This window comes from Suncus etruscus, chromosome 6, assembly GCF_024139225.1.
Source record: "Suncus etruscus isolate mSunEtr1 chromosome 6, mSunEtr1.pri.cur, whole genome shotgun sequence".
NCBI lineage: Eukaryota > Metazoa > Chordata > Mammalia > Eulipotyphla > Soricidae > Suncus > Suncus etruscus.
In genome coordinates, this window is record NC_064853.1 from 95,063,506 (window position 1) to 95,075,731 (window position 12,226).

Sequence of the window (12,226 nt, forward strand, 5' to 3'; positions counted from 1 at the left end):
TTTTATTTATGATTCAAAGACTCTCTGTAATGTTTTGATGGATTAATAAGAGCCTATACTTTTAGGAATAACTTAAGTCCCCATTGTATAATTTATTACAATTTTGAAACAATCTATAACTCCATTTGAACTTCTCAACACTTAGAAAACCTGTTTCGTAGAGAAATAAACTGAAGTGCATCTGTGTTAAAGTTTTCTTGAGATCATAGAGCTAGTGGTTGGTTTTGAATTTTTGTGCAGTGGTATTTTTGCCTCATTTATATGACATAAATATGATTTCATCACCATGAAAATATTTTTTAAATAGAAAAGTATATTGGAAATTAGAAGAGAAAGGAAAAGAAATTCCCTATGTGGGGAAACCATGAAAATATGTAACAGCAAATTGTTTGACCTCATCATGAAGAAATAATTACAAAATAGAATGTCATGCATTTGTTAGCTATGGCATATATATATCTATATATCTATATATCTATATCTACCTATCTATCTACTTAGACAGGGCTCATCATAAGACATGCTATTTTGTCATGCCAAAGTTCTTCAATTCCCTCTCTCTGGAAGGAATTGTCAAAGTGGCATAGTTATAACATATTTGTCCATTGTAACATCTATAGAAAGAGATAAAAACAACCACTTCTCTTTGGACTAGATGCTTAGTTTTGTGCTTTTATATATTTATATCTTTATTGGTTTTGGGGACACAAACAGTGATGCTCAGGGGTTGCTTCTGGTGGAATCATCCCTGGCAGTGCTTGGGGGTACTGGGGATTGAACCCAGGTTGGCTGCATGCAAGGGAAGTGCTCTACCTGCTGTGCGATCTCCAGACTCTGGTGCTATGTTTGACTTTTAATTCATAATGGTTCCAATCAGTTGAACTCTTGATTATAGAATACAAAATCTCTTTGCGTGGTATTGAGTTCTTTCTGTCTTTAGATTGATGACAAGGAATTTGATATCCCTCAAGTTGATACTCCTCCAACACTGGAAAGCATACTAAATGAGGTAAGTATGTTTTACTGACCTCTGTCATTTTATGACATCAAATTTAATACTTTCTGGGTTAGTTACAGTGTTTGTATCTAGATCTGCAATCCCCAGTAGAGTAGCTACCAGTTCAGTCACATATTACAGTCTCAGTTTAAGAATGGGAGAGATCGGGGCTGGAGCCGTGGCAAGTGGTAGGGTGTTTTGCCTTGCACGCACTAACCTAGGACTGACCGTGATTTGATCCCCCAGCATCTCATATGGTCCCCAAGCCAGGACCGATTTCTGAATGCTTAGTCAGGAGTAACTCCTGAGTGTCACCAGCTGTGGCCCAAAAACCAAAAAAAAAAAAAAAAAAAAAAAAAAAAGAATGGGAGAGATCACTCAAGAGGCTGAGTACCTGTTTTGTATTCCAGAGGCCTAGGTTTTATTCTCTGCACAGGCTTGGTCTCCTGAGCACTGAGCCAATGTCCTCAAACTACGGCCCGCGGGCCACATATTGTATTTATTCCTATTTTGTTTCTTCACTTCTAAATAAGATATATGCAGTGTGCATAGAAATTTGTTCATAATTTTTGTTTTTACTATAATCTGGCCCTCCAACAGTCTAAAGGACAGTGAACTGGCCCCCTGTTTAAAAAGTTTGAGGACCCCTGACTGAGCCCTTAAACACTGCTGGGTGTGACCCAAAAACTTAAAACAAAACAACAGAACAAATTACTCCAGTTGCTATCCCACTGATCTCTGTATAATGTGGTAATTAAGTAAGGACAGTGTTTCAGGCATTGAGCTAGGTATTAAGGGTACAGTGGGGTCAAGATCAATAGGACCATCTCAGGTCAATGAAGTAAACAGCTTTTGACAATTTGCATTCCAGCGTTTCTTTTTTGGTTTCCCTCCAATTTCTGCTCATACACAGTAATAATATTTAAAATAATATACCGGTATTTTTAAATGTTTTGCCCATTCCTCTTCCCTTCGCTACTACTGTTGCTTTGGCCAGGGTTCTCATACATTTGACTGGCTTTTACTTGGCTGTGGCACTTGCTGGGCTTAGCAAACTCTACTTTTGGTGCTCCCCAGAGTAGCACACTCTGTTGTACATTCTGTTGTGCTTAGGTGCCAAGATGGCAGTGCCACCAGCATCATATATGTGTGGGTAATTCAGCTGGGATTGGAACTCACGGCCTCCTAATCTCAAAGCAAATGTTTACTACCAAGCTATTCTTGGGCTTCTTCCTCTAGCTTATTTTAACTATTTCTTTTGTCCTGGGCAAAAATTTCTATTTTGAAATCACAGTGTTTGCATGTGTTATTTTGTATCTAGAATGTCTTTGTCTATCTGCTTGTCCTATTTCTTGTGATTACTTATTCATAGCAGGGTGTTATTTGTTTGCATCTCAGTGGCCATTGGCTATGAATTAGCATGCAAAGCATCTATCTGTACAGGCTTGGATTTTCAGAAATATGCTGCAAGGGCCAGAATGTTAGTATAGTGGTGCATTTGACTGACCTGGGCTCGATCCCAGCATCCTAGATAGTCCCTTGAGGAGTGATTTCTGAGTGCAACGCCAGGAATAAACCCTGAACACTGCCAGATGTGGCCTCAGAACAAAACAAAACAAAACAAAACAACTAACAACAAAAAAGGAATATTCTGGGACTGGAGAGATAGCTTGGAGGTAGGGCATTTGCCTTGTATGCAGAAAGACAGTGGTTCGAATCCCAGCATCCCATATGGTCCCCCGAGCCTGCCAGGAGAGATTTCTGAGCGTAGAGCCTGGAATAACCCCTGAGCGCTGCTGCGTGTGCCCAAAAACAAAAACAAAAACAAAACAAAACAAAAGGAATATTCTGCATGGTCCAGGATAGAGCAATAATAGAACAGAGGGTAAGGCATTTGACTGATGCAGATTCGATCCCCAAGCAGGGCCAGGAGCCAGCTCTGAGCATCACTGGGTGTGGTCCAAAAGTCAAAAACCACCTCCCCACTAAAAAATAAAATCTGCGGCTGACAAATAATCTGCATGTTCGTCCCTGTGTCTTCTGCCACAAGTAAGCAATTTTTGGAGTTAATTCTTTGTAGAGAGAGATATTACTTAAAATTAAAACTTAATTCTGTATCATGCTTTTTTGGTCAATAGCAGTACATGAAAAAGAGGTTAAAATCAGAGTTGAGTATTTTGGATAAATTCGTCATCACTGCTCTGACTTACAGAATATTTGGAGTTTTGAATTTATTGATCTATATTCTTCCAATTTAGACTGATGATGAAGATGAGTCCTTTGTTCTTGAGGATCCTACGTTGTTAAACATAGATACTATTGATTCTCATTCCTATGATACTTCATCTGTAGCAAGCTCAGACAGCGGTGATAGGACCAACCTAAAAAGGTAAGAATTTACTTAAATACACTTGCATATGATTGGAATATTTGATCACTTAAAACATAAATTTCTTATTATAGTGCAATTTGGTATTTTTAAAAAAATATATAAATCTTTATTTAAGCACCATGATTAATTACAAGCATGTTTATAGTTGGGTTTCAGTCATAAACAGAATACCCTCCTTCACCAGTACAACATTCCCACCACCAATGGCCCCTTCCTCCCCGGCCCCTGTCTGTATTCACCACAGGCATTGTACTTCTCTCATTCTTTAACATTGTCATGCTTGTTGTTAATGTAGTTATTTCCCTAACAGCATTCACCACTCTTTCTGGTGAGCTTCAAATTGTGAGCCAGTCCTTCTGACCCTTCCAGCCCTTAACTCTATTGTCTCTGGGCCATATTATAGTAATATCTTTAATTTTTCTTAAAACCCATAGATAAGTGAGACTATTTGTGTCTATCTCTCTCCCTCTGACTTATTTCACTCAGCATAATAGATTCCATATACATCCATATATAGAAAAATTTCATGATTTCATTTTTCCTGATGGCTGCATAATATTCCATTGTGTATATGTACCACAGTTTCTTTAGCCATTCATCTGTTGAAGGGCATCTTGGTTGTTTCCAGACTCTGGCTGTTGTAAATAGTGCTGCAGTGAATATAGGTTTGAGGAAGGGATTTTTGTATTGTATTTTTTTGTTCCTTGGATATATCCCTGGAGTAGAATAGCTGGATCATATGGGAGTTCAGTTTCCAGTTTTTTGAGGAATCTTCATATTGTTTTTCATAAAGGCTGGACTAGACAGTATTCCCACTAGCAGCGAATAAGAGTTCCTTTCTCTCCACATCCCCGCCAGCACTGATTGTTCTTGTTCTTTGTGATGTGGTTTGAGAGGCTCTGTGGTATGAGATGGTACTTTATTGTAGTTTTGATTTGCATTTCCCTGATGATTAGTGATGTGGAGCATTTTTTCATGTGTCTTTTGCCATTTGTATTTCTTCTTTGAGGAAATGTCTGTTCATTTCTTCTCCCCATTTTCTGATGGGGTTATGTTTTTTTCTTATTAAGTTCTGTCAGCACCTTGTATAATTTTGATATTAGTCTCTTGTCTGATAGGTATTGGGTGAATAGTTTCTCCCATTCTGTGGGTTTATTAATATCAAGCTCCTAGGAACCCAGAGAACTTGTGGTGGGAGCACAGATAGAACCTGGCTTCATTTCTGTTGTGGGAGCTTGAAGCAGGGTACAGGGTTTCCTCACCACCTTCTGTTCTTTGAGGCCCACTTCCCCCCACCCCTCTTATTCTCCAGAGGTCAGCCCTAGAATTCTTTCATTCCCTTGGAAGGGGTTCAGAGGAGCAGCACCGCGATGATTAAAGATTTGGGAAAAGGACTTCTAACCCTAAATAACTTTATTTTGGCTGCTTTTCACCTTCCAAATTCTTGGAGAGAACATGAAAAGGAAAGAGAAGTGAAGGAAGCATAATGTAAATACTTTATTGAATTCATGTGTAACTTTAATGTTGATAAAGTTGTCTGTGAATTTTTCCTCTCTTCTTAAATTTTGCCTTTATCTGGGCTGTCATATCTAAGTTGTCATTTCTTATGGTATAGAGACCATTGCTGAGTATATTAACCTGTTCCTCACTGTGTCCCACAAATGGGTAATTAAAATTTTCAGATTTATTGATATAAAATTGACATGTAACATCGAATGGGCTTAAGATACATGATTTTTTGATGCATATGTGTAGTAAAATGATGATTACAATAGGACTAGTTAACACTTTCTTCACCTTGCATGATTATTATGTTTTTGTCTAGTGAGAACATATAAGATTTACTGAAATGTATCTTAAATATCTGAAGTGAATGCTTCAGATATTCTGAAATGCTGGGGTCTTGGCACTGCATCGGCCTCTAATTACTAATAAGTGTGAACCAAAAGTTAAAAGCTGCCCTTCAATATATTTCCTTAGCAACTTCCAAGTATAGAACACAATATTGTTAGATATAGTCATTGTACTTTCTTAGATTTCCAGAACTTACTCATCTTATAACTGATTTTGGAACTTAGTACCCTGACTCTAATTTTCTCTACTTCTTACCTCCTATTCTATTCTTCTGCTCTATTCTTCTTCTGTGATATTTTTTAAGTTGAGGAGCATTTGGTTTGGGCTAGACCTTGCAGTCATCATGGTGTATTCCTGACTCTGTGGCCAGAGAGGTGGGCCTCAAAGAACTCATGATAGTGCTCAGGGATAGAACCAGGGTCAGCGGCATGTAGAGCAAAATGCCTTAACCACCTGCACTAGCTCTCTTTTTATATTTTTTGTTTTTGTTTTGTTTTTGGGTCACATCTGGCATTGCTCAGGGGTTACTCCTGGCTCTATGCTCAGAAATCGCTCCTGGTAGGCTCAGGGGACCATATGGGATACCGGGATTCGAACCAGCATCCTTCTGCATGCAAGGCAAATGCCCTACCTCCATGCTATCTCTCTGGCCTCACTTTCTGTATTTTTTTAATTCAAGTTTTTATATCTAGCATTTAGTCTTTAAAAATAACTTGTTAGGGGCTGGCGAGGTGGTGCTAGAGGTAAGGTGTCTGCCTTGCAAGCGCTAGCCATCCCCCGGCATATGGTCCCCCCAAGCCAGGGGCAATTTCTGAGCACTTAGCCAGGAGTAACCCCTGAGCATCAAACGGGTGTGGCCCGAAAAACCAAAAAAAAAAAAACTTGTTAGAGAAAATAGAGATTAAGGATCATGTCTTGCATATGGCCAGTCCTGATTCAATCCCTGGCACCATATGGTTCCCTAAGCATTGCTGTAGACCTGAAGGTCTTTGAGCACCACTGGGGTGGCCCCAGTAAACCTTGGCATAGCAGGACCTGACTAGTAATACATCCTTGCATTGAACCGCAGGCTCTGTTTTCCTATATATATATATATTTCTGCTTACTGACTGAGGACTGAGGTTCTTGAGAGTAGGAGCTTAGATGCTATGAATTTTTTTTTTGTCTCCAGAGTATACTTTCAGTCACATTGAGTGGATAGTAGGTACTCAGTTTACTTTTTTTGGGGGGGGGGCCATACCTGGGAGTACTTAGGACTTACTCCTGGCTCTGTGCTCAGGGGACCTTGTGTGGTGTTGAGGATCAAACCTAGGTTGACTGCATGTAAGGCAACCTACTATATTCTCTCTTCAGCCTCTGATTAAAAAAATTTGTTTTTGAGTTTTTGTGCCACAACCATCAGTGTTCAGGGGTTACTCCTGGCTCTACGCTCAGAAATCGCTCCTGACAGGCTCAGAGGACAATATTGGATACCGGGGATCAAACCTGGGTCTGTCCCAGGTCAGCCGCATGCAAGGCAAACACTTTAACCATTGTGCTATTGCTCTAGCCCCTGTATCTGATAAAATTAAAAAATATTATTCTTTGTACAGTGATGAGTAGAATCATTGAAAATGTTAGTAGGGTATCAATAAATGGGTAGTGAGTGAAAATTTTGAGATGGCTAAAGAATCAAAGAGTGGTTATAGAGAGAGAAGGAAAAGAAAGTGGGGCAAGGCCAGAAGTGAGGTAATGGAGACGTGGAGGGCTGGAGAAGGTCCCTCAGCAAGTTGAACTCTTGCTTGTACCTAAGGGAGGCAAGGAACAGACTGAGTTAGTGTAAAAGGAATAGTGACTTTATTTGATTTTCTTCTTGTGTTTCTCTGAGATACAGGGTTTAGTACATTTTAGAGCTGACCCTATTAGGCTCTCTGTGCCTCTTTGCAGAACAGAACTAACCAATTACATACACTATTGTTTTCTGCTTTTCTTGTTTTGATGTAATTTTTTTCCTTTCAAAGCTTTGAACCCCTGCCATTTCAATTTTTCCCCTTTTGTTCTTAAGCCTCTCTCCCCGTTTTATTTTTTATTTTTTCTAGGAAGAAGAAATTACCTGATTCTTTTTCACTCCATGGATCAGTTATGCGACATTCACTTTTAAAGGGAATTTCTGCCCAGATAGTGTCTGCAGCTGTAAGTATTTTGTTCTCTCCCCTACTTTATAACCTGCAATGGCATAATGAGGTAGGAATGAGCATAAAACAAAGCACAGCACTTCTTTTGGCCCGAAGCTCAAGAAAAATACAATCTGGCTTTCATGGTTTGGGTGTGATTATTTTTGACTCATACGACATGGCTACACATCTTGACGTAGAAATTAGTGCAGCCATGAAATAAAGGTCTGTGTAGAGTCTTGGGTGTGCCTAAATGAGATATGGCAGCAGGTCTAAAAGAAACTCTAGCTGCCCTTTATTTAGATTCCTTTTTAGTTTCCTTGCCATCTTGTGTATGTAGTTGAGGAGTGCTCATGTTTTTAGTCGTTTCACATGAGGAAATGATTGACCCAAATTTTTCGCAACTGAGTGATATTTTCTCCCCCCACCCCGCTATTCATGGATGTCTTTACATGTACTTTATTTCATTTATTCTTAAAACTCTAAAAGTTGGAAAAGCATATCCTATTTTACAAATGAGACGGTAAGTTCAAAGAGGTGAGGTTAACTTGTCTTACATCACTAGAACAGAGGTTCTTAAACTTTTTTGGCCTACTGCCCCCTTTTTAGGAAAAAAGTAAAATCACTCAGTGCCTCTTTGGATATCTACTTTCTTTAAGGGAACAAATAGGACTGGAGAGAGAGTGCTTCAGGTAAGGTGTTTACCTTCAGGCAACAGACTTAGGTTCCATCTCGGCACCCCATAGGGTCCCTCGAGCCCTCCTAGGAATGATCCCTGAGCACAGAGCCAGGAGTTAGCCTGAACACAGCTAGGTGTGGTCCCAAAACAAAGAAAATTATTCTTGAGGGTACCACCACCTCCCTGGAGCTGTCCAGCATGTGGGGAGGGCTGTGCATCACTTCATGGGGAAATGCTGGGTTGGGAGAGAGTGGAACCATTTGAGTTTTTGAGCATGGCTCATGTCATGGCTGAAACAGTTCTGCTCCGTGGTCCTTTTAGATTGCGGATGACTTAGAGCATAATTAATGCAAGCATATTTTAATGTTTGTCAAAACAGTAGTCGGATTCTGGAGATGAGGATGACAGCGACAGATTCAGGCTGCTGGGCCTTTGCCGTGTCTCTGTGTTCTTTTGTGAAGCGTAATTGGTGTTTTGCATATTCAATTTAAATAAGGAATAAAAGCGGTGATTTTTCAAGAGATTTAAGACACCACTCCCAAATTGGCATCATGACTCAGGAACTGTGTGGCAATTTTCAGGTTTAATTGGTGAAAACTTGTAATGCAGATACCCCAAAGCCCCCAACAAAACATAAAATCGATCTCTGTGGGCAGTTGGTACACCCCATCCAGCTCATGTACTATGAATTTAACAGAGAGAAATAGTCAAGCTCTGGAGGAACCGGGCAATTGTCCTTCCTCTGTTAGGTGGACAGTAACTCATATTGCCAGAATGGGAACCACCTGTGGAGGATTACATTTCCATGACGTTTTCTGAATTTAATCCTTATGTAGGTGATGAAATTCATTCCTTTAAAAATCAAGATGAACCAGAACAGTCATTTGACCCACCTGTGCAGTTTTAAAAATATTTTGAATAATGGAGACTGAGCTAAAACTCAGACACTGAACAGTGATTAGATAAATCTGTTATTTAAAAGGGTTTCTCCTCCCTCTTGAAGAGGAAGAAAAAAAAATCTAATAAATCCCAGAGTGTTTGCATTCTATTCTTATTTCCTTGCTATGGCTGAGCTCCTTTGGCATGCTCAGATGAAAACTGCTTGTCCTGGGACAGTCTTCATGCTGTGCCTCCTTAATGTTGGATTACCAGCTCAATTTAAGCTATACGCTTTTCTGTGATGGTTGGTTTATTAACATGTAAAGCTAGTTATCATTTTGGGTAGCTCTCCTGAATAGTTTGTTCAGTAATGCCGTCAGTCATGTGGATAAAGATGTGATTTGGGCTGCCAACAGCTTGGACCGTCCTGGCCTTGAGTCCTTGCATGGAGAGCGCTCAGGAGGAGAGAACATTGAGAGTGTGCGAAATTTTAGAATCCCCAAAATGATAGGATATGTCACTGTGTTTTATATTCAGTTCCATTTAGGTTTAGCAATATTCAGTGTTTTAAAAAAGGATCACTCAAGTTAGTAGAGCCATCTTAGTACAGAGTTTTTTCAAAATGTGTCAAATGCCCAAGGCACTCTGCTTGTTAGAAGGAAGAGGCCTGAGCACTGCCCTCGGCCTCATGGAATTGGAAGCTCCCGAGTAGTGTAGCTGAGGGAGCTGCATTTCTGCAGGCATCCCAGCTGGTTTGGCTGCCCTCTGGCTGCAGGGAAGTACACAAAGATGTCTCTACACTAGTATTATGATTAAATCATGGCTGATGTGCACCTCACATCTGTGCGGTTTTTCGCTTTTAAAGTTAGTTGACTTCTGATTTCCTTATACAGCTTCTATTTTAATTTATGGTCTTCATATGCTGTCTCATTCTTTTCTCTATCTGGGACACAAATCACACTGTACAAATGCTCCCTGGGTGTTTCATTGTCAGGCCTTCCCGTCTGTATGCTTTACATACATGTGTCCACACCAGGTGGGGAGGAACCGGCCATCCCCACATTGCTGATTGTTCGTTCTTCATTTTCCCATGCACTGGAAAGCTTTTAAAATTTGTCCCGAGAAATCTCTAAAAATGTTTGATAGAAATAGATGGATCCATCTGCGAGATGATTACAGTGAATTGGCCACTTTGATAGGAGCAAACGGAGAAAAGAAAAGTAATAGTGGATATAAAAAGCTGGCCTGGGCCCTAGAGCTCTGAGTGACAAGTTCCGCCACTTTAGTTAAACTCTGACAATTTTTTTCTTCTTTCTTTTTTTTTTCGTTTTTGGGTTACATCTGGCCATCTTCAGGGGTTGCTCTTGGTTCTGCACTCAGGAATCACTCCTGGCAGACTCAGGAAACCCTATGGAATGCTGAAGATTGGACCTGGGTCTGCTGCTGAGTGCAAGGCAAAAGCCCTACCCACTGTGCTATTGCTCCAGCCCCATGAAATTTTTTTCTTAACCTAGGAAACAGAATACTATGACTTACTTCCTCTCTTCCAGCTTCACAGTCCAATAGCATGAAATATGTCTATGAACATCCTTCATGGGGTTGGGTTGCATCTCACTGAAAGATCACATGACTGACTGCAACAAGGTCCTGGATTTAACCCCTGGTACCTTCTTCCCTTCCCCCATTTGCTGTGCCAAAAAAAAGATGAGAGTTCTTTGTACTAAGGGCTACTCATTGTACACTGCTGTTTATTTAAAGCAGTAGAAGCATCAAATAGACATATGAGACTTTACATTCAGTTTGATCTTCAGGACGATTACTTAAGTTATTTAGGGCAATGTTTCCTGTTTGTTTGAAGAAATGTGAATTCAGAGGGTCTGATTTTTTCCAACAACCTCATACATTGATCAGTAAAGAACTGGAATTAGTATCTACTTTCTTCTCTCTCTCTCTCTCTCTCTCTCTCTCTCTCTCTCTCTCTCTCTCTCTCTCTCTCTCTGTCTCTGTCTCTTAATTCAGGCACAGTGGTTTACAGTACCATTAATGATAGGGTTTCATGCATAGTACATTCCTGCACCACACCCTTCCCCAGTGTGTCCTCTTCCTTCCACCATTGTTCCAGTGTCTTTCCTTCTCCTGAATCCCTAGAAATAAACTCTTTCTGTGGCTGTGGAGTTGCGAAGTCACACTTGGCAGTGCTCAGGGGTTGCTGGTCCCTGATTAGAATCTATTTAATCATTTTCTGAGTAGCTCATGCTTCCACAGAAGATATCTTCAGCACAGGTTTCTGTTTTCTAGAATCTATGTATTATTGTATTTTGATCTATAATAATTATCATTTTATTCACATTATTGAACATGAAACATCTACCCCTTCTTTCCTTTGAATTTTCATTTATAATCAGTACCTTCCTTAAGTATCTTTTCCCGTTAGTAGAATGAAACAATCCACTCATATATGAATGAAACAATCCACTTTATATTCTGTTGGCACATAGGAAGTACTTACTTAGTTTCTTTTAGGGACATTGACTTGAGTCAAAGTTAATGTAGAGAGGTCCTTACACCATTTTCTGTTTTAAAATGTGAACATATTTTGAAATCTCTTTTAAAAACTTTTTTCATTTAGGACAAAGTAGATGCTGGCTTGCCTACAGCAATTGTAAGTATAATCCTTGAAAGGTAAGCTTCCTCTGTGATTGGGTGGTCTTTGATTTTTAAAATGATATTGGAAGTTAGTTATACTTCAAATTATGATGATAGTACCTTCATAATCAGTGATTGCCAGTAATCAGGTTTTAAGTTTATTTGTGTTGAATGTTCTCGCAGTTTATTGTTAATCTTCAGGCTTTTGTTTGAGAAATATATAATAGAATAATGCTGGGCCTTTTTTCGGATGGTATTTCTTTGAAGTACTACCTTGCCTAAATAAATGTTCTGCTTCTCTAATTCAGCACCCCTTTGGTTGAAGGGAGTGGAAAATAGGTGCTGGTAAAATCCCTTTTTGGTAAACAAGACTTCTCAGTGTTCAACTCTATTGCCCAGCCTGCCAGAGAGTCGAGCTCTGGAGTTTTTGTAGGAAATCAGGGGATACAGTACACTGATACTCCCTCTTTTAGGTTGTTTTTAGCTTTTTCCTGTAATTACTAGCCATTTAATAAGGAAATAGACTGAAATTGGAAATTTCTGGTTTCTTTTTGTACCTATGAGAAGACCAAACCTGCCCTATACTCACAGAGACTGCATTGCATAACAACTGGTTTACTCTTTCT

The 12,226-nt window shown here is 39.7% G+C and overlaps 1 protein-coding gene across 1 annotated transcript in view; it reads left to right on the forward strand.

Annotated features, from left to right (window-relative positions):
* Positions 1 to 12,226, forward strand: part of VPS8 (VPS8 subunit of CORVET complex) — a 272,714-nt gene that overhangs the window by 12,058 nt on the left and 248,430 nt on the right. The window contains exons 3-6 of the mRNA XM_049775814.1: positions 941 to 1,009; positions 3,256 to 3,386; positions 7,322 to 7,415; positions 11,584 to 11,616. Of these exons, the coding sequence (XP_049631771.1) occupies positions 941 to 1,009; positions 3,256 to 3,386; positions 7,322 to 7,415; positions 11,584 to 11,616 (327 nt within the window). The remainder of the gene's footprint in view (positions 1 to 940; positions 1,010 to 3,255; positions 3,387 to 7,321; positions 7,416 to 11,583; positions 11,617 to 12,226) is intronic.